General features: G+C 35.5%; 1 protein-coding gene across 1 annotated transcript; it reads right to left on the reverse strand.

Annotated features, from left to right (window-relative positions):
* Positions 1 to 903: 903 nt before the first annotated feature.
* On the reverse strand, positions 904 to 15,136 carry tgm2b (transglutaminase 2b). Its single transcript, XM_053499052.1, has 13 exons — positions 15,033 to 15,136; positions 12,037 to 12,216; positions 9,431 to 9,649; positions 9,075 to 9,193; positions 7,878 to 8,006; positions 7,575 to 7,755; positions 7,229 to 7,364; positions 6,185 to 6,288; positions 5,796 to 6,035; positions 4,198 to 4,473; positions 3,639 to 3,799; positions 2,811 to 2,947; positions 904 to 1,850 (listed from the first exon to the last, which is right to left on the reverse strand). The coding sequence occupies exons 1-13, from the start codon at positions 15,034 to 15,036 to the stop codon at positions 1,700 to 1,702; spliced, it is 2,037 nt and encodes a 678-aa protein (XP_053355027.1). The 5' UTR covers positions 15,037 to 15,136; the 3' UTR covers positions 904 to 1,699.
* Positions 15,137 to 22,265: the final 7,129 nt, after the last annotated feature.

The following is a 22,265-nucleotide window of genomic DNA, read 5'->3' on the forward strand; positions in this document are numbered from 1 at the left end:
AAAACAAGGGTAGATAGAGAATTAACTAGTATACTTTGGCAAAAATCCTACTTAAAAATGTAATTATACAGCCAAGAAATGTACTTGACTGGAAAAAAATAATCTAAATAACTTTAACTGAGGAAATTAATTTAGACATGTTATCAGATAAACACTTCCATAATTCCATATTTAAAATTGTTACATTCATCTGATTGTTTGCTTTAAACCCATATTTTCCTTGATTTTTGTGTTAGGTAATGGAATCAGTGCTAGGATTAACTGGGATTTTTTTTTTTTTTAAGTTAACTTTGGAGTTCATTCCTTTTAGGGAAGCAAAAGAGATGCCTCATTTCATACTTCAGCATATTAAAATTTAATAAAAAAAAATAATTAAACATTTTACTGAAATTGATCTTCATACTGTAGTTTGGACTGCACAGTAATACTAAGGTCAAAATAAAATATATAGAATAAAAAGTAAAGTTAATATTTTTTTGGAAGTGTATTTAAGTATGTGTACTTAAATAAAAGTACTTAACCTTCAATAATATGCAAGTAATATATAACTATACCAAAATGCGTATATTATTTAGTTTTTCATCAATTTGTGATGGTATGTTTTAATTTAGTCTGGGAAAAAAAAACAAGGCAGAGGTATGCTATAGTGTCTTAAAACTCTGTCCATCCATTATCAATAACGCTTATCCTCTGTATGATCCCATGGGGTCTGGAGACTACAGTATACAGGAAACTTAGGGTACAAGGCAGGGTACACCCTGTAATAACAAACACAATAACACACCCAATCACACATTATGGGCTCGGTGGGAGGAACCCGGAGAAAACCCATCATATGTATGTTTATATCCCGTACTGTATGTAACTGAAAGTATAATTCAATAAAGAGTGATTGGACACACATTTCACAACATTATAAAACTTTAATACAGAGTAGCTGTTTTACAAAAAACATGCATTAACCAATAATGGTGCACACTACTGTAACTTAATTTTATGTGTCTTTATAGAAATGATAAATATATATTTTGTATATACTGTTCCACTGTGACATTTAGTACTTGGCCTCCTTATATCACCCTACCCACTTTCACAGCCAGAAATCGAGGGAGCTCTAAATATAAAGTTAGATTTAAAGCTGAAAAAAAAGGCATTTTTAAGGCAGTTAGAGAAAGCAACATGTTTAAAGAATAATTGCAGTGTAGACTAAAAAATCCTATAAAAGATATATAAGCCATATTGTCACATTGATGTCATACAGTTTAGAGTTAGCCATGGCCGACACACACACAAAAAGACATCTGGGGAAAAGAGAATTTACACTGTTCAACCTGTTTCCTCCTCTAAATAATATAGTATACTGTAGATGAGGCACATCCCTGTGTAAGAACATATAAGGAAAAAAAATATATATATATCCCTTATTTCCTCAAGATTGTCTCATTTAATTTCAAACAAAACTGCTGCAGATTTAAATGCTGGTTAAAATGGAAATACATATAAAATGTATAAAAATCTTTAATCTTATGATCATAATCTTATAAAATCTTATAAAATGACAAAAAATGCTTTTAGTGTACTCATCAAGACAAACTTATCGCAGTGCCAGAAATTACCTTAGGTTTGTAACATTCTTGATCTACAATGTGTGCTATTTTCACTAGGTTCACACTAAAGCATCGCTGAAGTCAAAAAGCCATTATTTGCCGATGATAACATTCCTGAACCCTTTTACTGGACCAAGTTTGTCGCTGTTAAAATCCACCAGCAGTTTGCGCAAGCCATAATGGGTTGGTGTGAAGTAGATTTTGACCTTGCCTTCTTGTCCAGGTCCAATATTGGTTGAAATACTGAAGAAAAAAAAAATGGATTATATAATAATTAGATATCACACTCATGTTTCATCACAATTTAATGTAACTGGTCTGTAAGGTAAATGTTCAATACTATACATTGAATTCATTAATATTCTAGAAATGTGAGTCTAGTACATGTACTGTTGTTTATCAGCTATTTAAGTCTTTCTCGACAGGGTGCATGGAGTTTGGTATAAATAAGCAGTTTACAAATCAGAACTTTTAACAATCTAGTGTAATCTCATAACTAGAGATAAACATCTGCAATCGAGTGTTTGATGTACCAGGAGACCAGCATATGGCCAACATTCATCACGTGATAAGATCTTTAGTTCTTTGTACCGCATCAGTTTCTTGATCCACTAAGATTTATTTACTAAGCATTTATACTTCTGTACTTTCTAACATCTTGAGTCTTGTAGTGTTTAGAAAATCACTTTGGATTGTATTATGCACATATTCTTATCAAACTTAGCAAACATTTTTCTTGTCTTTTAATATTTAGTCTCACATCATACATCATTAAACTAGATAAGGAGATTAACAGTAAATCAAATATTTTAGGGGTTTCAAAACAAACGCTGCTAGACCAGAGCTTAATATTGGCAAACGTGCTTTAAATGAGTATGCTAATGGAAAAAACTGTGCCGTCTGCCTTGTCTGCAGCCAGCCTTGATTTATTAAAACAAAGTGCTTTGGGGTAACACTGTGGCTAATTATTTCGGTTTTGTATCCAATTATTCTGTGTACTTTTACGTGCCACTTTATCTCAGTCATTATTTTTAACCTGTTTATGGAAAAAATACAAGTTACATAATATGTAAGGTTATTTTATAAACCAATGGGTTATTGTGATGTATGTTTTAATATCTCGGATCACAGCTCACGTGTGAAATGATCCATGCACAAACACAAAGGCATTAATACAAACAATGTCTGCTTAATGTAACGCACCTCTCAGTGATGGTCTTGCCTCCAGTGAGGTTGGCTCCCTCGATGCTGAAGCAGCATGCTTCCAAAGTCTCTGGCAGTGGGTTCTTCACCGTGATTTCTGCAGCCAGCTGGCGGTTCTCTTTAGGTTCACCCAGGATCTAAGGCACAATACCATACAGATAATAATTAAGTGTACAATATTGTAATCTTAATAAAAAAATCCTAAATTAATATGTGCTTTGTAATATATTTTTGTTTCTATAGTTACAGATAACGCACATGGACTGCTCCAAATAACCTCAGTCTAATATCAAGCATTTAATAATAAATTGTTGTTTAACAAAGAAAACATGATTGATTTGTTGGGGCTTTTTGTTATAAGATGTTGGTTTAACATTTAGTGTATAAAAGGAGTCATGACGTTTTCCACCAGAGGCACATCTTTAAGACAAAGTCTTTTTTCTAAATTAAGAGAGGTCTGTGATTGAACAGTTATTTACAACCACAGTAACATAAATGCATACGTGATAATTGGTCTCATCAATGTTTGAAATTTTATATGTAACTATTAAATGGTTAAAATTATCTTTAACATGCTGTGGTCTTTTAAGGAGAATAATATATGACCTTGTCACTTCACAGTGGTGGCAAAGAACATTTTTCCATATGTGTGTGCCCCATACTGTAGTACTGTAGCATTTTAGGTGGAGTTTTAGTTCTCCTACTTTATGACACTGCAATATACTTTTAAACATGTCATGGTTAGATTAATGTTGTGTTGTCATTTATGTTATAGCAGCTACAGTATAAACAGTTGTCACCAGCTTCTTGTTTGATTTTTCCCTGTACCTTTATCTTGATCTCTGGGTTTTCAAGGACAATAGTGCGCATAGCCAGAATGCCTTCTTTGGTGCTGTAGTCGATTAACAGAGCGCCCAGACGGATCAGGTTGTCAGGTGTTATTGCATTGCAGTATTTATTGTAGTTCAGCCTCAGTGGGACCTTCCTCTCTAGAATACACACATACACACAAGCACACATATCGATTACATACCTTACCGTGAAAATAACACCCCACCACACCACAGACACTACCAGTCAAAAACTTTGTCACACTTTCTAATTCTTTGGTCTTTCTTATTTATTTTTATTTTCTAAATTTTGCGATGTTTACATTTTGTGATACGTTTTGTGAACTGTAAATGGTGAGATGCATCTGCTACAAGAGCTCTGTGAAGCATTTGTGTAGGCTCTAATCAAAAACAACAATTGACAAAAGTTGATAATAATTGTTATTATTAGGAAGATTGGTACTGTCCAAACATATTGTAGCATCTAACCAAAGGCAGAGCTTTTCTCTGTTCAGGCACACACACACACACACACACACACACACACACACACGCACCTCCTCCAGGTTGTAACTCAACATTGAGTAGGTCTTTAAAGCCACATTCTTTCCCAACAACTCCATCATAGGACATGGCACGTGAAGCGAACACTAGACGACACTTCTTTACCACCGATGTCTGGTTGGTTACCAAGGCAAAGACTTCAAAGTCACAGCCCTTCCTCATCTCGGTGGCGACCTTGATGGTGATATGTAGGCCAGTATTTTCCTGCAGTTTGAGAAGTTTGTTTTGGTGGTTGGCTTTTTTAAATGCCTCTCGTTCCTCAGCACTGCCTGTATCAGAAAGACATTAAAGCAGGTCAAATGTCAGGGTAAATATAGACCAGTAAATATAGAATCATAAACATTTTTCAGTATTTCCCCTGAGGTTCTACAACAAAGTGCTTGTCTGTCCAAGAGGATTGAAAGCAACAAAGCCCAAAAAAGTAACAACCTATATCTATACAGTGAACCCTACAGTAGATGAAGTAGTGTGTTTTTTTATCAGTTTAGGAAATGCAATATACTATAGTTTATCCAAGGCCCAGCTTCCACCACCAATCCTAACAACCTTCTATAGCGGTACAATTGAGGGCATCTTAAGCAGCTGCATCACTGTCTGGTTTGGGAATTGTGCCATATCGGACCGCAAGACCCTACAGCGGATAGTGAGGACAGCTAAGAAGATCATTGGGGTCTTTCTCCCCTCTATTGAAGACATATATACCACATGCTGCATCTGCAAAGCCACCAGCATTGTGGCTGATCGGACACACCTCTCTCACTCTTCACCTTCCTGCCATCTGAAAAAAGGTCCCGAAGCATTCGGGCACTTACATCCAGGCTATGTAACAGTTTTTACCCACAAGCCATCTGTCTCCTCAATACAAAGGGACTGGACTGATAAAAAACGCACGCACACACACACACACACACAAATCACTCAGATGATGTAAATAACATCAGGACTGGACTGATAAACAATCACATGCACAAACACTCTAATCTACAACCATCTCACAATTTGTTCATACCGACCTAACCTACCTGATCTTCTTTTTTTGCAATATTTTGCACAATATTTACCTACTTGCTATTTTTTGCACAAAGTATTTTTAAATCATTGCTGCTACTCAGGAATGTCAAATGTTTACTGTTTCTCCTCCCACTACCTCAACTCATACCTCATTACTACAAAGGTACTGATACGTGCTACGTTGTTGTGTTTGTCACTCTGTAGCTCTTTGTTTGCACATTTGCACGTGCACTTTATTTTCTGTTGTCTATTGTTGTCTTTTTTGTATAAAGGTAGTTTTGGGTTAACTTAAAAATAAAAAAATTTAATCTGTCATATCTGAGCTAGTCAGCTAATTAGCTCTCTTAGTTAGCTAGCTGGTTCCGGTAGAGTTGTGTTCTAAATTTATGTTGTTGCATGGATGTAGTTGCTTGGTCCTGCAGGAACGTTGTTTCGTTTTACTGTGTACTGAACTGTATATAGTTAGAATAACAATAAAAGCTTACTTGACTAGTTGCTAAAGTGGTTCACTAAAAGATTGCATAATTCGTACTAGAAATATAAATGATTATGACCAGGAGTAGGGGTGTATATACATTACCTTCTGGGTACTTGTAAAGGTGTGTGATGTCCTCGCGCTCGTCACTTCCAACACGCTTAGTGCTGATTTTCTGGCCAACACTAGTAGTACTGATAACCTTTTTTGTGCTGCCATCCTTGTACTTTAGGAAGGTCTCCACATCTGCATTTACCTCCGAGAACACAAATGGAGCATCATACTTACAGGTGATTTCTCCCTCCTTTATAGCGTTCACTGGGACTGGCCCGCAGCAGAACACCCCTAATGGAGTCAGAAAAAAATATGGAATTTTACTTTTTTTTATCTTATTTGCATAATAAATATATAATATTCATAATATGCAGAATCTACTCTATATTCTATAGCATATCTAATAATCCAATATATGAAAATGATAATAGTGTCCATACCATCGCTCTTCTCCTGGGGTGTTGGGTCACTGGCCTGCCAGCCATTAAAGCCTGCTTTCAAATCAGAACGAGCCATCCAGTTCTCCACCCAGCAATGGTAGTTCCTACAAGAAAAGAACAAAAACACACTTGACTGAATGTTTATTGTTAACTGTAAAGTTTTCTATGAAATTGTAAATTAAATTGCACATAAATTACAAAGAAATGCTTCGCTTTTTTTTTTTTAATACAGAAACATTTATGGAGATGCAGCACAACTAGGATGTCTTAATTAAATACAGTATACCTCCCTTTTCTATAAATAACTGCTTAGTCAGTGCTGCCCAAATGTCAAGGCTTTCTCAATAGGCAGGGCTTACAGTATGAAGGAAAGAACACAACACTATTCTTACAAATAAGACTATTCACAAGGTTGCACCATTGTGTCCGCCTGCATAGGAACTGTCCTAAAGCCCACAGAGAAAAAAAAAAAATATATATATATATATATATATATATATATATTTTTTTTTTTTAATTATTATTATTATTTTATTTATTTTTTTTTTTTACTAAAATTCTACATTTAGACAATTACATATACTAATGTTACACTTATACCCGAACAGTTACACTGGCTCCAGTTTCAAAGCAAAGCAGAGGCTACACTTTAACACTTTAACCTCAAAAAAAAAAATAAATAAATAAAATTTAATAATAAATAAACTAGCATTATCCTGCCTTGCCAAAAAGAGTCACGTTTTAGAAATGATTAAAATGATTTGACAAAAAACTAAGTTTTGATTTAACTGGAATTGGTTCATGAACTGTCCAAAAAACTGTTAAAAACCTGAAAGGAAATAGCTGAGCCAACAAGTTCACAGGAAAAAAGAGAAAAGCTGGCAGTAAAAATCAAAGCTATTTTTAATAGTGAAAGTAAGAGTGTTTCCACACACACACACACACACACACAGATACACACAGTGTGACGAAAGCTCGAAAAAGATGTGTGGCCAAATGTGTATATTAGTAAGGTTAATTAGAAAAGATGTGATCTGTTATTACCAGATCATGTCTCTGCTGGTGTTCAGCAGCTGGCCGTTTTCATCCATATAGCGCTCAATCACCAGGTTGCTGTTGGTGTCATGGGCTGAGAGGTAGTTTGTCACCACTCTGCAGGGGATACCCAAAGCTCGAGACACTGAGGACAAATGCCCAAGACATGTGGCTTTATTTATTCATGCAGACAAGTGAAATTTGTTATGCATTTCATTTTCTATTATAGACATCTTTTTTTAATGATTCTCCCATAAGTGCTATGCTGTAATGCACATTTAACACCAAATTTAATGAAGTTAGGCTTACTGCAAGATATATATTGAAAAATAAAAATGAAAAAATAAATTCTTACCAGTGCAGGCAACAGCAGCAAACACCCAGCACTGTCCATAACGAACAGGCAGACATGAAGTAGAGTTCCATGTCTTGAGAATATCCACACTTCCTCTCCATGACATGGGACTGACTCCACCGTCAAAGGTTGTCTTCCAGCAGCCTTCCAGTACCCCATTATCTCTGTCATTACTGTTCACCTACGAGTGCATATTTGTGTGTAATACTGTATGTAGGCATTGCAGAATCTTCAAAAGTTGTTAACAGTATATTAGTACATAGAATAGTATAGTGAGCAATGTTGTAGAATTTTAATTCTCACCATAGCACTAAGCACTCGAGAAACATAGATAGGGTTGCGGCGGCCAGAACAATCTTTCCCATGGTCCTTCTGGCACTTAGGGTTCACATCCAAAATTTTTAGACACACATCCAGAATGCCTTCTTCAAACTAAGAATTACAGAAAAGCATAAACCAGCCAGTATTAATACCCTGCTTAGGAAGGTTTGTTACAGCAATAGTAATGTGAAAGCTGTGCCAATGTTTATCATATAATGTTTGTCTACTATGAGTTTTAGAATCCCCATGTGGTTTCAATCATGCAAGTGTTTTTTTTTGTTGTTGTTTTTTTTTTTTTTACATTAACATTAATTATATCACGCCATGACCATAACCCAGACCTTGTATGGAGTTAGAAAAACATTACATACTGTATACAGGCAAATGACAAATGAATTAAAAAAAGTGGCTTTGTTTTGTTGTAACTCAAATCAGCACCTGGAACCTTTTATATCAATAGTATTATTATTAATTAGACACCTGGGAATATGTTTTGGAAGAATGGGGTTCATACTGTAGGTCCAGATTTTGCAAGGATTGTATAATATGTGGATTATTGTGACCTTGCTAAGAATGTGAATACTGTTTTTTCTTTAATTTAATAATAATGCACCATATTTAAAATCACTTAGAAAATACATACATTCTAATCTTAGTTTCCTGTGTGTCTTCTAAGGAATTTTAAGCAGTAATTGCTATGTCCTTGTCAAGGTCTCACACACGCACGCACACACACACACACACATACACATATGCATGTGCACACACAGTCAGACACACACACACACACATACACACACACACAGAGGCATGTTTTTTCAGGTGGGAAGATGCCAAAGTATTTAGAGTAACCCAAAGAGCCAAGGGGAGAATGTGTAAAATATGTGGGCTCATGATGAATTAATTCTCTTATCAGCATTGAATCTGCTAAAAATGTTCTGTACCATGATGTCCTTTCCCTGTAAGTCTCTACATCATCTCTCTTTTTTAGTTTGCAAGCGATATCTTTTTAAGGAGGTGAAGTGAGATTATTTTTGGCTTGTGTCCAAAAGTTGGAGTGTATGTAGAAGGAGGTGATAGCTTACATAAACACCATTTGTGTGTGTGTGTGTGTGTGTGTCTGTGTGTGTGTGTGTGTGTGTGTGTGTGTGTGTGTGTGTGTGTGTGTGTGTTCAGCACCTGGCCAAAATACCATGCTAAAGGCACTGGATAATTGACGTCTCCTCTGAAGATAATTCCGTCCTGAGCCAGAACGTATTCTTCCAGATCCGTCTCACTGTTCATGTACACCACATCTCCTGTTCAGCAAATAATGAAACACAACACAGTTAATGGATTTTTGATAGAAACAACAGCTAGCCTTAATGAAAACCGAACATATAAAATATGTTATTACTGAATGTGTGCTAAGGGGTTTGTGTGTGGCTTGCTGACAGAACAAAATATAAAATAAAATGCATTTGTTCTGTGTTTGTACACAGGGATAATGATTTAAAGGCTTCGTTTTTGTCTGTCTGTGCTACATTTTCACTCACGAGTGCACCAGGGGTTGAACAGGAGTATCAATTCAAACCGAATTCTGCTGTCCAGAGTTATGGTGTAGCGGCCGATTGGTGCATCAGGGGCAGAACAGATGGACAAAGTGACAATGTCCGCAGGGGGACTGGTTACTGCTGCGCTCCACTGAGTATTATCAATATCATCACTCAGACCGAAAACAGCCTTAGTACCATGTTCCTCCACAGGATTTGGCCCTTCAGAAATGATAAAAAAAAAAAACATAAACATAAATTTATTGATACAGTATAAACATTTATAGAATTAAGATAACTGACAAAACTAACAAAACGATAACTTGCTTATTCAGAGTTAAAAATTATTGCCCGAATTGCATTTCTAACCAATAATGGTCACATTTTTCAGTAACAATCCCCCCAATGATTTCATAACACATACCATAAGCAGGAGTGTGTGTGTGTGTGTGTGTGTGTGTGTGTGTCTGTGTGTAATTACTAAGATAAAGGCATAGAAACAGGACACCGGGAGTCTTTGGGAACTTAGGATGTGTGACCCATGCCTTAGAAGAACATCTAATGAATACACACTGGAATCTGTAACTGGGAACCATGCCAGGAAATTGTTCCTTTAAACTGTTGGAGCAGGAGAGAAGCTCTTGTTCTTTCTGAACATGCATATGGGATATTCATTTCATGCAATGCTATGAAGCTGTTAAAGCTTTAAAGCTGTCATGGAGTAAGATCTAAGTAGCTATACATAAATTGGTAAGCTGCTTTACTCTTACCAAAAATAGGCTATTCAAGTGTGCTATGAGTGTACTTTTTTTTTAAAACTGAAAAATAAGCGAGTATTTCAAATAGTGCACACAAAGTAATAGTACGCTTATACGTAGTCTACTAGCACACTAATATTCATATATTTACTACGTAAAGTATAATTGGGAAATAAAAATATATACTTCAAATGTCCTTTTTTGGTCAGGGTAATCAAAATTAGGACAAATGTTTAGCTACAGTATAGCCAAATACTGTAGACAAACTCCCTTAGCTAAACACAAAATAACGAACAGCTTTCGGCAAAGCAATCGATGTCGATGCATATAGCCTATTTAACTGATGGTGACGTAAAAGCACTATATTTTTTGAAAGGATGTAAATATGCCTATACTCGATATACAGTTTTTCCTGAAAACGTGGTTATCATTGACCAAACGCTTTCTTTTTGTTTCCTGTGTTGCAACTGTTGAGTGACTTCTACAGTTGAGCGACTGTTCTACAGAAGGCACTAGAGATTTCTGACGTGACCTCTTTATGATATTACGCTCATTATGATTAAAATTAATTAAATTCTCTTTTGGTTTTATTTATAAATAAAATATTTTACTAATTACAATCTGGCCATAATATTCTACAATGTTTCTTGACTTTCTTCCTACTAGATTAAGAAATAGAAGGTGGAAATGAAAAGGGTGAGAAGCAGATACACAAGGACTGGAGTTAGTCAACTCTGGTGATATTGCACACATAGTACAACATAGTAAAAACTGTGTAAATAAGAGCTGTCATAATAACCAAAGGGAGACAAAGTAACTGTAGGTTTTCATTCCAAGCAAGGTCAAGCTTCTGCTTCGACAGGAAGAAAGTTTTCAGCCCCACTGTTTTTTGTGGATAAAATCTCTTGATTTAATTAATCTATTGTTTATTATAATATTAGATACTGAATAAAAAGTTGCACAGACCGCTCCAAAATACATGTTCAAGTCAAAGCGGGACTTGTAATGAAATTTCTGATGAAGACATAAAACAGATTGCAGCATTTGCAGAAGACGTCAAGAACAGTATAGTGATCAGACTCTTACTGTAACTGAAGTAAAACATGTAAAGGTTTTTAAAAAAGCCAAATGTCTGTGAATGATTATCACGGTCGAGGTGGCTCTGGGACCAACTGCGGCCTTTCTCGATAACATTCTGAAAGCAAAACAGCAAATCTTCGAGAAAACAATAATTTGTCTCCAACTTGCAGAACAGACACATCTATCTGTGGGAGCTGTATACACAATCATTAACAAACACAATGTGCAAATTACAGAAACTTGGCTTGGAGCTATTGCAACATCCTCTGTACTGTCCTTACCTCACTCCATGTTATTTTCATGTTTGAGCCATTAAAGGAGTTCCTGGAAAGCCCAAGTTTCAGCCATGAAGAGTCTACTGAAAAAAGCTTTTTACCTAAAAGTCCCAGTTTGACTTGAATGCCCCCATGCACTCTTTTTTCAAATATTTCTTGCATATGTAATCAAATGATTTTGTTTTTCAGTTATGTTTCAGTTTTTTGTTTAACTGTCTTTCTTCAGCCTGATATCAGTAGGCCCGTCTTACATTCTCACTGACAGCTCTTGAACCATTTATCTGAAGTGGAACTCAGGAAATATGGCCAAAGGTAATGCCTGAACATTAGTTTTATACACTGACCTTATTTAGCCTCTGTTCAGTATTTGATATAAACAAGGTAACATGTCTGGACTGTGCTTAAACACTACATCTCCCTAAAAAAGTGAAAGGTTAGGAACCACCCACATGACAAAACCCCACTTACTAGTCCAGAAGCATTTAAGAAATACCACCTGTCTCTGCTGTGATGTGAAGCTGATGGACTCCAGGCTCGTAGGAGCCAGAGCGAAGGTTCAGGTTGATTGTGAATGGCTCTCCTCTCCGCACTATCAGGCGATCGGTGCCATTTAGCTCTGTGCGATGGCTTGTGTTATTGAACTCACATGCAAGGTCCCAAGTTTCGATGTCAAGAGCTGAGAAGTCGGGGATGAACAAAGATGAATTCATGAAAAGTAGAAAGAAAAGAAATCAGTCTCTGTCCCAGACATGTGAACCTACTATTCCATTTCAATAAATCAAATCGTTAAATCCCTAAAAATGTGCACTGAAGCCACAGTATAAGTAGTATACTTAACAAATGAATACAGAAAGTTGTCAGCTTGTTGATCTGATAGTGTGCTGTTCATTATTAACACTTTAAAGATACAGTACAATGCTCAACAGTTTACAGAATAAGGAATGATGATAGTTTAAGTGCAGTGAGAAATGATAGAAGAAGTACTGGGTGTAGTACATTCAAGAGAATAGAGAGTGAAAACACAATTAAGTTGCTGAAGACATTCCCTTTCCTGTTTCCTGATTCTCATATTGTGTTCGAATCACTGCAGAGAGGAAAATATATTTGCACAGTTTTTATAAAAAAGGAAAGAAAGAAAGTAAGATATATATACAGGATGGCTGTGTCTTTAATAAAGTAAGTAAAATGTAATTTAATTATTTGGTGAAATATCCTTTGTACTACAACAAGTCACTTTTATATATATATATATATATATATATATATATATATATATATATATATATATATAAAAAAAATCTGCAGCAGCCTATGAAACAAGCTCATTATTTGTGTTAAGGAAGCAATACGCACACTAACATTCCAAGGAAATTTTGGCTAATTAAATAACACACAGCACTGTCTTCCACCCCTAGGCCGTGGAGTAGTAAAATTGCTTTATTAGGGATAACATCTGGATGTCCTTTAAAACAATCAGGTCTGGATGTCCTTAAACCAATTAGGTCTGAATAAAATTAAACTAATCAGTCATGAATGAAATTAAACCAATCAGACCTGGATGAACAAAGAAAAACATTGTGTTGTTTGATGATTTCTGCCTGCGAAAAGTCATGTTTATGAAATATTGTTATAGATAATTATATTTTTGTGATTCCTGTTTTATAAACTTGTCAGTGTGTGTGCACATAACTTGTCACAGGAATATACAAACAAAGATTCTAGCTCTTAAAACAGTATGTGTCAGTGTGGACAATTATGATGTGAAACAGATGTACAATCAATAAGAGGTGTAACACCAAAGGGTTATTAGGATAATGATTTGTTTAATTCCAAGAGAAAATGAACCTTTAAGACTGTCATTTTCTGCTTCTGGAAAAGTTAAAGGATGTTAATTTATGTAGTTTTCCAATTGGGTTTAGCCAGTGCTATTTTGCTGCATGTTGAACCAATATATAATAGGTCTCTGTCCTACACTTTACTCCAATTTGCAGGTTATTTATCTATTGGCAACAAATAAATATCTGACTATGACACATTAAACTCTTGAGAACAGAATGTCCTCGTATGAGGACATGAGGTTATCTCCGAAGGAACATGTATACAGTATATACCCTTGAATAATCTTTAAATGAAGACTGCTAGTTATAATTATTTTGCCAAACTTTTTTCTGTTCAAAGACACTTCACAGAGTTCACTAAGTTCATAGTTCTCAGGCACTAATAAAGAGAAACAGTGAAGAAATGCAGTGTACACAACAGTAGAGTTTAGGTCTCAGGAGGTTACAAAGCAGTCAGCTGCAGAACTTAATTTAGCCATGTGGTGGATAGGCTTTAATAATAATTGCAGTATTACACTAAAGTTCTTTGCTGTAGTAAGCACTAAGTAAGTAAATGTGGGTGCCTCTGGGCCTTAATACACCAAATTTGCCTCTGGTAAATGAGATGAATATGGTGTGTTAATGCTAAACTGGCCCATCAGCATTGTAAAATGACACCCCTGACAAAAAGCCTCTTGGCTTTTATTATCTGCTGTGGAATGTGATCATTTAGGGTGAAAGGTTGCTAATCAACCCTTCCAAATTGCTTTTCATTGTCCACAGCTGGTTATCTTTAGGGACCAAATGCCCCAGGTAGAGCACAACTTTTCATTATTTTTTCAAGTTAAGTTCAAATTTGTTCAAGTTAAGATTGTATTAATCACATAAACATTACTGCACTGTGATTTTTTTGATTATTCGCATATCCCAGCTCTTGTTAGTAAACTGGGCTCAGAGTACAGGGTCAGCCATTATACGGCATCCCTGGAGCAGCAGCAACCTGGCAACCTACTCCTAGACATGGCCAAATTAATATTAATATTGGCATACAATCAAGTCAATATTTTAACCTTACCTGAAAGCACTTGCTCCCACTAAATTTATTTAGTAATAAAAACATATTACTAAATGCAAGCAATCCAAGTCACAGGTTTTTGTCTGGTGTTTGCTCTTAGAAAATAATTTATTGCAGCTTAAAGATGCCAGACTGCTTAGATCATGTAGAGCAGAACTATGGGAATAAGGCATGGTGCACTCTGGGCAGAGCATTATTTAACAGTTCCTATTAACAGCAACACATTCTCCCGGGGGCTGAGCATGAAATGCCTTAGGAGCAGAGCCTTAGACAAGGAAGGCCAGATTTAGTCGTGTGTGCATGAATTTCCCTCGCAAATACACCGGGAGAGATAGATTATTACAGGTTTAATGGCCTTCGTTAATCAGTAAAATGACTAAATTGTGATGGACTTTTGCACTTCGGCAGCATGGAGCATGCATGCTGTAAATAGTGCATTGCACATTTTAGGATGAAGATGAAACTAAGAATAAAATTATTTAAGCTTTACATCACTGTACATTAATTGCAAATAAGCAGCATGTTAGTTTAACTATAGTCTGGTAAAAGACCTTCAAATATGTAAAAAAAATAAATAAATGTTAAAGTTTGTAAACTCACCCATGGTTTGGTGTCTGTGGTGTGAGTACTGTATGCAGCTGGGCTTCTCTCTCTCTCTCTCCTGCTGCTCTGTGCGCTGCTTTATGCGCGCGCTGCAGGGCGGATCTTTGTTAGTGTGTACCACAACGTCACTAAAATTCCGTAATTCTGTAAGTGCGTGTGTGTGTGTGTGTGTGTGAGTCAGTGTGTCTTTGGTGGGGGTATGGGGGGTGTTTGACCTTAGTATTTACCCCTATTAAACATTCATACAAAGAATGAATGAAATGTTGTCTTTGAAAACCACTGAAAAGCTATGTTCGACAGTTGACAAATAATTTCACACTAAACAACAATAGGCTTTTAGTAAGGGGGGTCATATTGTGCTGATGGGCCACAATACCACAGAGTTTAGCATTTGACCTCTTATAGGAGGGAGTATCAAAATGTTTCCAGATATTTTACAAGCCCCCAGATGCCTGGCAGTACAATTCGACAGTCTGAAACTTGCACAATGTTGGAAAAAGACAATGAGCATGCACTTGGTCGAGCTGTGACCTGCCTTACCTTTTTTCGGTTGTGGAGATGATGAGTTTATCCACTGTGAAGACTGTTGCTTCATCTCAGGGTCATTGACCCAAGTTTTATCACCAGTAATGATCCTCGACATGATGGACAGGTCATCTATGGAATGCTGACAGAGTTCTTGGCAGACTTTGATGTGATGTTCCTTCTGCTCCTGGGTCAGCATTCTGGGACAAACTTGGCAGTAACATGGCACAAATCACACATGACGATTGCTTGAACTGTTCCGACAATGGCAGCAATGTTGTTGATTGTTTTCTAAAGATCATCATGCGCAAGTTGCCAAATGGTTTCAACATAGTTGATAGTTGATAACATTAAAGGTCTTCCTGATCTCTTGTCTTCTTACAGTGATGTTCTTCCACTTTTTAAGCACACGTGCCACTCAAAACAACGCAAATGACTGATTGCAGCATTGCTGTAAATTTGGCGAATCATGTTAAATGTCTCTGTAGTAGATTTGCCCAGTTTCACACAGAAATTTAGATTCACTCTTTGTTCTTACTTGCTGACCATAATTAAATAGCAGACATAGTTATGCCAGTTGTACAGTTTCCAATGTACACAGGATGATGCCTTTTGGCACACTGACTTATGAAAGGCAATGCTCCCTGTTACTGAGCGTGCAGCCTTATGCTGCCATCTGTTGGGATGTTACAAAACTAGTCTTGAAACTGTTCTATATTCTATATATATACAATATGCCACATAGTTTTGCAGCTGATCAATTTTTAATGTTTCATACTTAGATGTTATTTTGTCCCTCATGGGTAAACAGAAAAATCTTATAGCAGAAATGAGCTGAGTAGTACAGTGAGTAAAGTGAATCACAGAGACCCATTATGTATTGATTACTATATTCAGAAAATAGCACCTAAACCCAAATGAAAAATTACAGAAAAAGTTTTGTTAAAAACATTTCCAAATTAATAAATGATGATGGCATTTAAAGATACCTTTGTTCCTTTGTTCCTTTCCTCTATAAATACTTGTGCTACAAATACTACAAATACTTATCTCAAGTACTTATCTTATGTTCCCTTAAGTATTAGATTTAATTGTTTTTTACAACAAGTGTGTACCACAACGTCACTTAAATTTCTGTGTGTGTGTGTGTCTGAGTGTCTGAGTGTGTGTGTTTCTGTGTTGGGTGAGGTGATGAAAGGGCCCTGAGTCATTCTTAGCTGCAGGCTGTATATTTAGGACAGTGCATTTCATATATATATTCTATTCTAATAACAGAACACAATGTGGCTAGAAAAGTAAAAGTGTTCTCTGGGTAATTAAGTGGCTCTTTTTCAGTTCTATCGGAAAAAGTTTTTTTATATATTTAATTTTTTCTTACCATACCGTATATACTGTAGAAGGTGAACTAAATAATAAAAAGACTTCGAAATGTATTAATGTATTACAACCTCATAATACTAATATAATAATAATAATAATAATAATAATAATAATAATTGTAAAATTCTTGCTAAATAAATTCTAAGGAAAGGAGCAGCCTTACCATAATGTGAGTGTTAGGAAATACTGCGCCTTTCTTCACATGAAAAGCCCTACAGGAAATTGCAATGTAATTGCTAGGTGCTTTTGTTTTTTTAAACTTTTACTACTGATGAATATCTGTATTTCTTAGAAGTAGCTTATAAACACATTATTGAAGAATGGTGTTCATTAAAAAAAACACCCATGAATTTGTTTGTCAATGTTTTTGGCAAGTCTTTAACATCTTGGACCATGAGTATATAAATCTAAACACAGACTTCATCCTTCCATACATGAAAAAGAAAATGGTTACAAAAATTTACAGTGTTTGTGTTTAAATGACAGCTCTGACATACTGTACAGTACAGTGTATAGTTTACATCTGAATCTTAGGTAAATTTATAATATAGCAAATATGCCGTTAAATGGCCACAAGTGACCTTAGTGGACTTGCTTTTGACTTCTTTGCTGATTTTTAATTATTTAAAAAAAAATTAAGCACATTTTACAGGTTTTGTAGAATACTCCCCCCTCACAAAAACACTGTTCACAAAAATGTCTGTTCATGGGCAGGATATGGCTAGTGTTCCTTACTCATTTACTTTTAATTCCCTTTTCCATGAAAGACAAATAGTTTCATGGAATTTTCTGTAAGAGCAAGTGAGTTGTAAGTTCTTACAAATGGCAGAAAAAATATTTATCATGCTTCTTTATTCCCATTTTTAAATAAATATTTAGTTGAAATAGAACATTTTCCTTAAATTTAATTTAATAACCTGAAGATACCTCAAATAGGCAATATTTAAAATTTTAATTACAGACTTTCTTTCTTTTTTTAATTTAACATATCCCACATGTAAATAAAAAGATCGGATGTGCACACATTACTGAAATAGTGTTTATGGAATAAATAACACAGAAACACAGAGACACACTACTCAACAGATTAAAGCAGTCTTAAAAAGACACACCATTTACCTGTCTGAAATATGTTTGTGTAAACCTATCAAAATGACTTGATACATGGAAACCATTTCATGTATTGTTTTAAAAAATCCTTGAAAGCAATAAACTTTTTGGGTTAGTAATTTATCATTTATTATTTATCATTTTTATGTCTTTTTTTCTTGAACTGTTTCACTTTCTCAGGTGCACATGTTTTACACTCAATGCCCTTAATGCAGCAACCCATTAATTTCTCCAGGCTTGAGACAGGCGTTGAGGACCCATATGGAAATGTTTATTAAAAAACACCTGTGATTCTTATATGTTTCAACAAAATATTGTAAGGGACATATATGTTGCAAAAACCACATATGCAAAATGCATAATATTTATGTATTTTCAGTCATATATGTTATCTATGTCCTACACATGACTAAAGCCTTATTGAATTTTATGATGCTAAACAGTGTGCTTTAGTTTTCTAAATTGGATTCTTCTCCACTGGTAAGAAACCTTCACTCTGTCTCTCCTTCCTCTGTGTCTTCCTGCACCCTATCACTCAAAAAAATGAAACATGGCATTTGTTGGTCCAAAGAATGTAATTATGTTTAAATTAATTAATCACATTTCGTTTGTGCATTAAAATTAAATGAGTTGTTTTGGTAGAAATTAAAAGAAGTAATTCTTCAAATTTACACTGCTCAGTTAATTAAAATGAATGCAACAGAGTTGTGTTGCTTCTGCAGTACCGCACATCAGTCAGTAGGGGGAGTAAAATCTGCACATGCGCAGTGGGAAAACACCATTAGAAGGAACGAAGGTGAGCACAACGATTACTTGGCGCCATTTTGAGAGAATTAAAGACGGAAAATTACACTGCAAAACAACAACGTGTTTTCCTCTACGTGAACAGACAGGTGAGATTTTCACTTTTAAAGCATTTATATTGAGACTATGACAACATTTGAATCATTACTTATTTGGATTACCGTGTTGTGTATAGTATTGTCACGAAGTTTCCATATGCCTCATGTCTTCTTTCACATTATAGTTAGACATGTTTTTGTTTTATGCATTTATGTGAAATTTTATACTTGTTGAACTTTTACATTTATTTTGAGTGATGTACATAAATATTAAATTCCTAGTAAGGAATGGTTACTCCATTTTAACCTATTGGTTTGTGCTTGTACAGTAGTTTAATCACCTTCTAATGTCAGTTTTACTAACCTAATTAGTAATCACCACTTTTCAGTTATTTATTTGTAAAAAATCTTTGGAATCATTTATGATTTTCGTTCCACTTCTTACGTGTACACCACTTTGTATTGGTCCTTCACGTGGAATTCCAATAAAATTGATTCATGTTTGGGGCTGTAATGTGACAAAATGTGGAAAAGTTAAGGGGGGAATACTTTTGCAAGCCACTGTAAGTGGTTTAAGGCAATGCTTTTCGATGTTGTTTTATGGTAAAGTCAACTATTGGGTTAAGAGTGTAGGTTTTAAAGCATAAGATCATGTCACACAGCCATAGTCTTATCTTTGTATGAGGTTTAAAAAATAAAATTCATAATATATTTTTTAAAATTTCTGTTTTATTGTAATTACTTAAAATTAGTCTGCTGACATTCTAGTAATATTTATTCCCTTCTCTCTTCCAGACAGCTGGTATACCAGACTTTGTTCATTTATAGTAAACTAGCCAAACTAATATTTTACCCAAATATGATTTTGTTATTTTTAACTCATCCTTCATTCAATCTTTTTCATACTAAAATTATGGATTAAAAGTTAAACGTGAATTTTAATTCTAAAGCTCCAAATATCATATTTTGTTTTGAAGCATCACTTTCTGCCTCTGTTATACTTTAACAGTGTTTCTTTTTGCAACTACTGTTAGAACAGCTCAGATGTTCAAGACAAATGTGTATCCCATGCAGTGCTTCTAATTTGGGACCAACTGACTTTTGTAAATTAAAGTAGTGGGATAATTTGCGTAATGCTATTTAAATTTAAGACAGCAAAAAGTACTAATTCTCATTTTATTTTGATTAGAGCATCACCATTGACAAAAAGCGTGAATGCATCCTGAAAGCCCTAGTGGTCTACCCAAATGAAGATCCTTCAAACCTAGTAAAGGAGTACATGGTAAGTTATGTACAATTATTATTATTTTTTTTTAAAGAAACCTTTCATATATTTTTTCCAAAACCAGTTCCTATTTTTACCCTTGATCTATTGGTTATTGCTTTATTTTGTACTTAATATTTGTACTTGTCTTTTGTTATTTTTAGGACACTGCACATGATGAAGCCCAAATTTTGATGAGCAAAACCACTCGTGGAATCTATGCCATTCAACGTGAAGGGGCAGATGTCGCAGACCTATACGATGATGTTGGTGTCATCATCAAAGGCATCCAAGTACTTGAAAACTTGGACAATGTAGCAAACTCCAGTTCTTGAAAAATAAACTCTTTTCATAGGCACTGTAACTTGAAACGAGGGTTAAGAGGCAGGACCTGTTTTGGTCAAATTGTTTTTTTGTTGTTTTTTTTCAAAGTGTATTGTAGCACTTTTTTTTCACTGCTAACCAGGTGTTAATCTTCAATTGATTAACTGCAATGTTGTTTACTACCCCTTTTCATTTAAAGGGTGCATTTTACTTTATAATTTTATTAGTAATTTAATACTATTTTGTTAAGACGGCATGTAGATTTAAAAAAACATTTTTTGTTGGGAAAACAGTAGTAAGTGTTCATTGTAAAATATGTAAAAAAAAAAAAATATTTAATAAACAATGAAACTGAAACTTTTTGCTTCTCATTTTTAACATAACGATATTAATTTGAGTAATTGAACTTAATTAACTAAGATCAATACAAAATAATGAATGTTACATTGATTAAACTAAACAAAATTACATAAAGTTTATGTAATTAACTTAAGTTCACTGAAATTAATATTCTTTCTTAAAGGCAACTTAACTTAGTTACGTGGAACCTGTTGACATAAAAAAGTTAAGTAATGCCAACGTACCATTTTTTTGATATATCATCCCTCCCAGACCCAGACTCCTTCTCCTCTCTACCACTAGAGACTGCGACTGAAACTTTTCTTTCCTCTCTCCTCATCAATAGATCTCCTTTGCCCACTGTCATCTAAACCAAGAAAGACATCTTGTCCTGCTCCTTGGCTATCTGATGTACTGCGCAACATCAGGGGAGAATTAAGAACTGCAGAGAGAAGATGGAAGAAATCGCAACTTCTCATCTCATCTCTTACCAGACTCTTTTCTCCAAATTCTCATATGATGTGACTTCTGCCAAAACCACCTTCTTCAGAGAAAAGCTGGAAGCCTCTGCACATGATCCTGACAAACTCCACAACATTTTCTCCACACTACTTAACCCACCGACTCCTCCTGCCCCCTTCCTCTCTGACTGCTGACGATTTTGCCACATTCTACGATGGGAAGATTGCAGCAATCCGCCAGTCCTTCGCTCCCAACCAAACTCCTACAGCAGAACCTCAGGACCTTCCCTTCCCTCCCTTAGCAGAATTCTCCAACCTGTTATCTGATGAGGTTCAGCAGATCATCTCGTCATCTAACCCCACCACCTGTTCATTAGACCCAATCCCTTCCACAATGCTCCAGGCCATCTCACAAGACATCCTTCCCTTCACCACAACCATCATTAACCATTCCATATCATCTGGTCATGTTCCTGCTGCTTTTAAGAAGTCAAGGGTTATTCCCATCCTCAAGAAACCCTGCCTGGACCCATCAGAAATTAACAATTATTGCCCGGTATCACTTCTCTCTTTTATTTCCAAAATTCTTGAAAGAACTGTTTATAACCAAATGTCTCTTTATCTCTCACAGAACAACCTTAATGATCCCAACCAATCTGGATTCAAAGTGGCACATTCTACAGAGACTGCCCTTCTGTCAGTCACTGAGAAGCTCCATGCTGCTAGATCTGCTAAACTATCATCTGTCCTCATCCTCCTGGATGTGTCAGCTGCATTTGACACAATGAACCACAAGATTCTATTATCTATTCTTACAAGCCTTGGAATTTGTGAAACAGCGTGGCAATGGTTTGCTTCTTACCTAGAAGATAGGTCATATGAGGTAACATGGAGGGGATCTACATCTGCCCCACGTAGACTCTCTACTGGTGTCCCGCAGGGCTCAGTACTTGGTCCTCTCCCTCTATACCTCTTGGTAAGGTCA

This window comes from Clarias gariepinus, chromosome 6 (assembly GCF_024256425.1).
Source record: "Clarias gariepinus isolate MV-2021 ecotype Netherlands chromosome 6, CGAR_prim_01v2, whole genome shotgun sequence".
Taxonomy (NCBI): Eukaryota; Metazoa; Chordata; class Actinopteri; order Siluriformes; family Clariidae; genus Clarias; species Clarias gariepinus.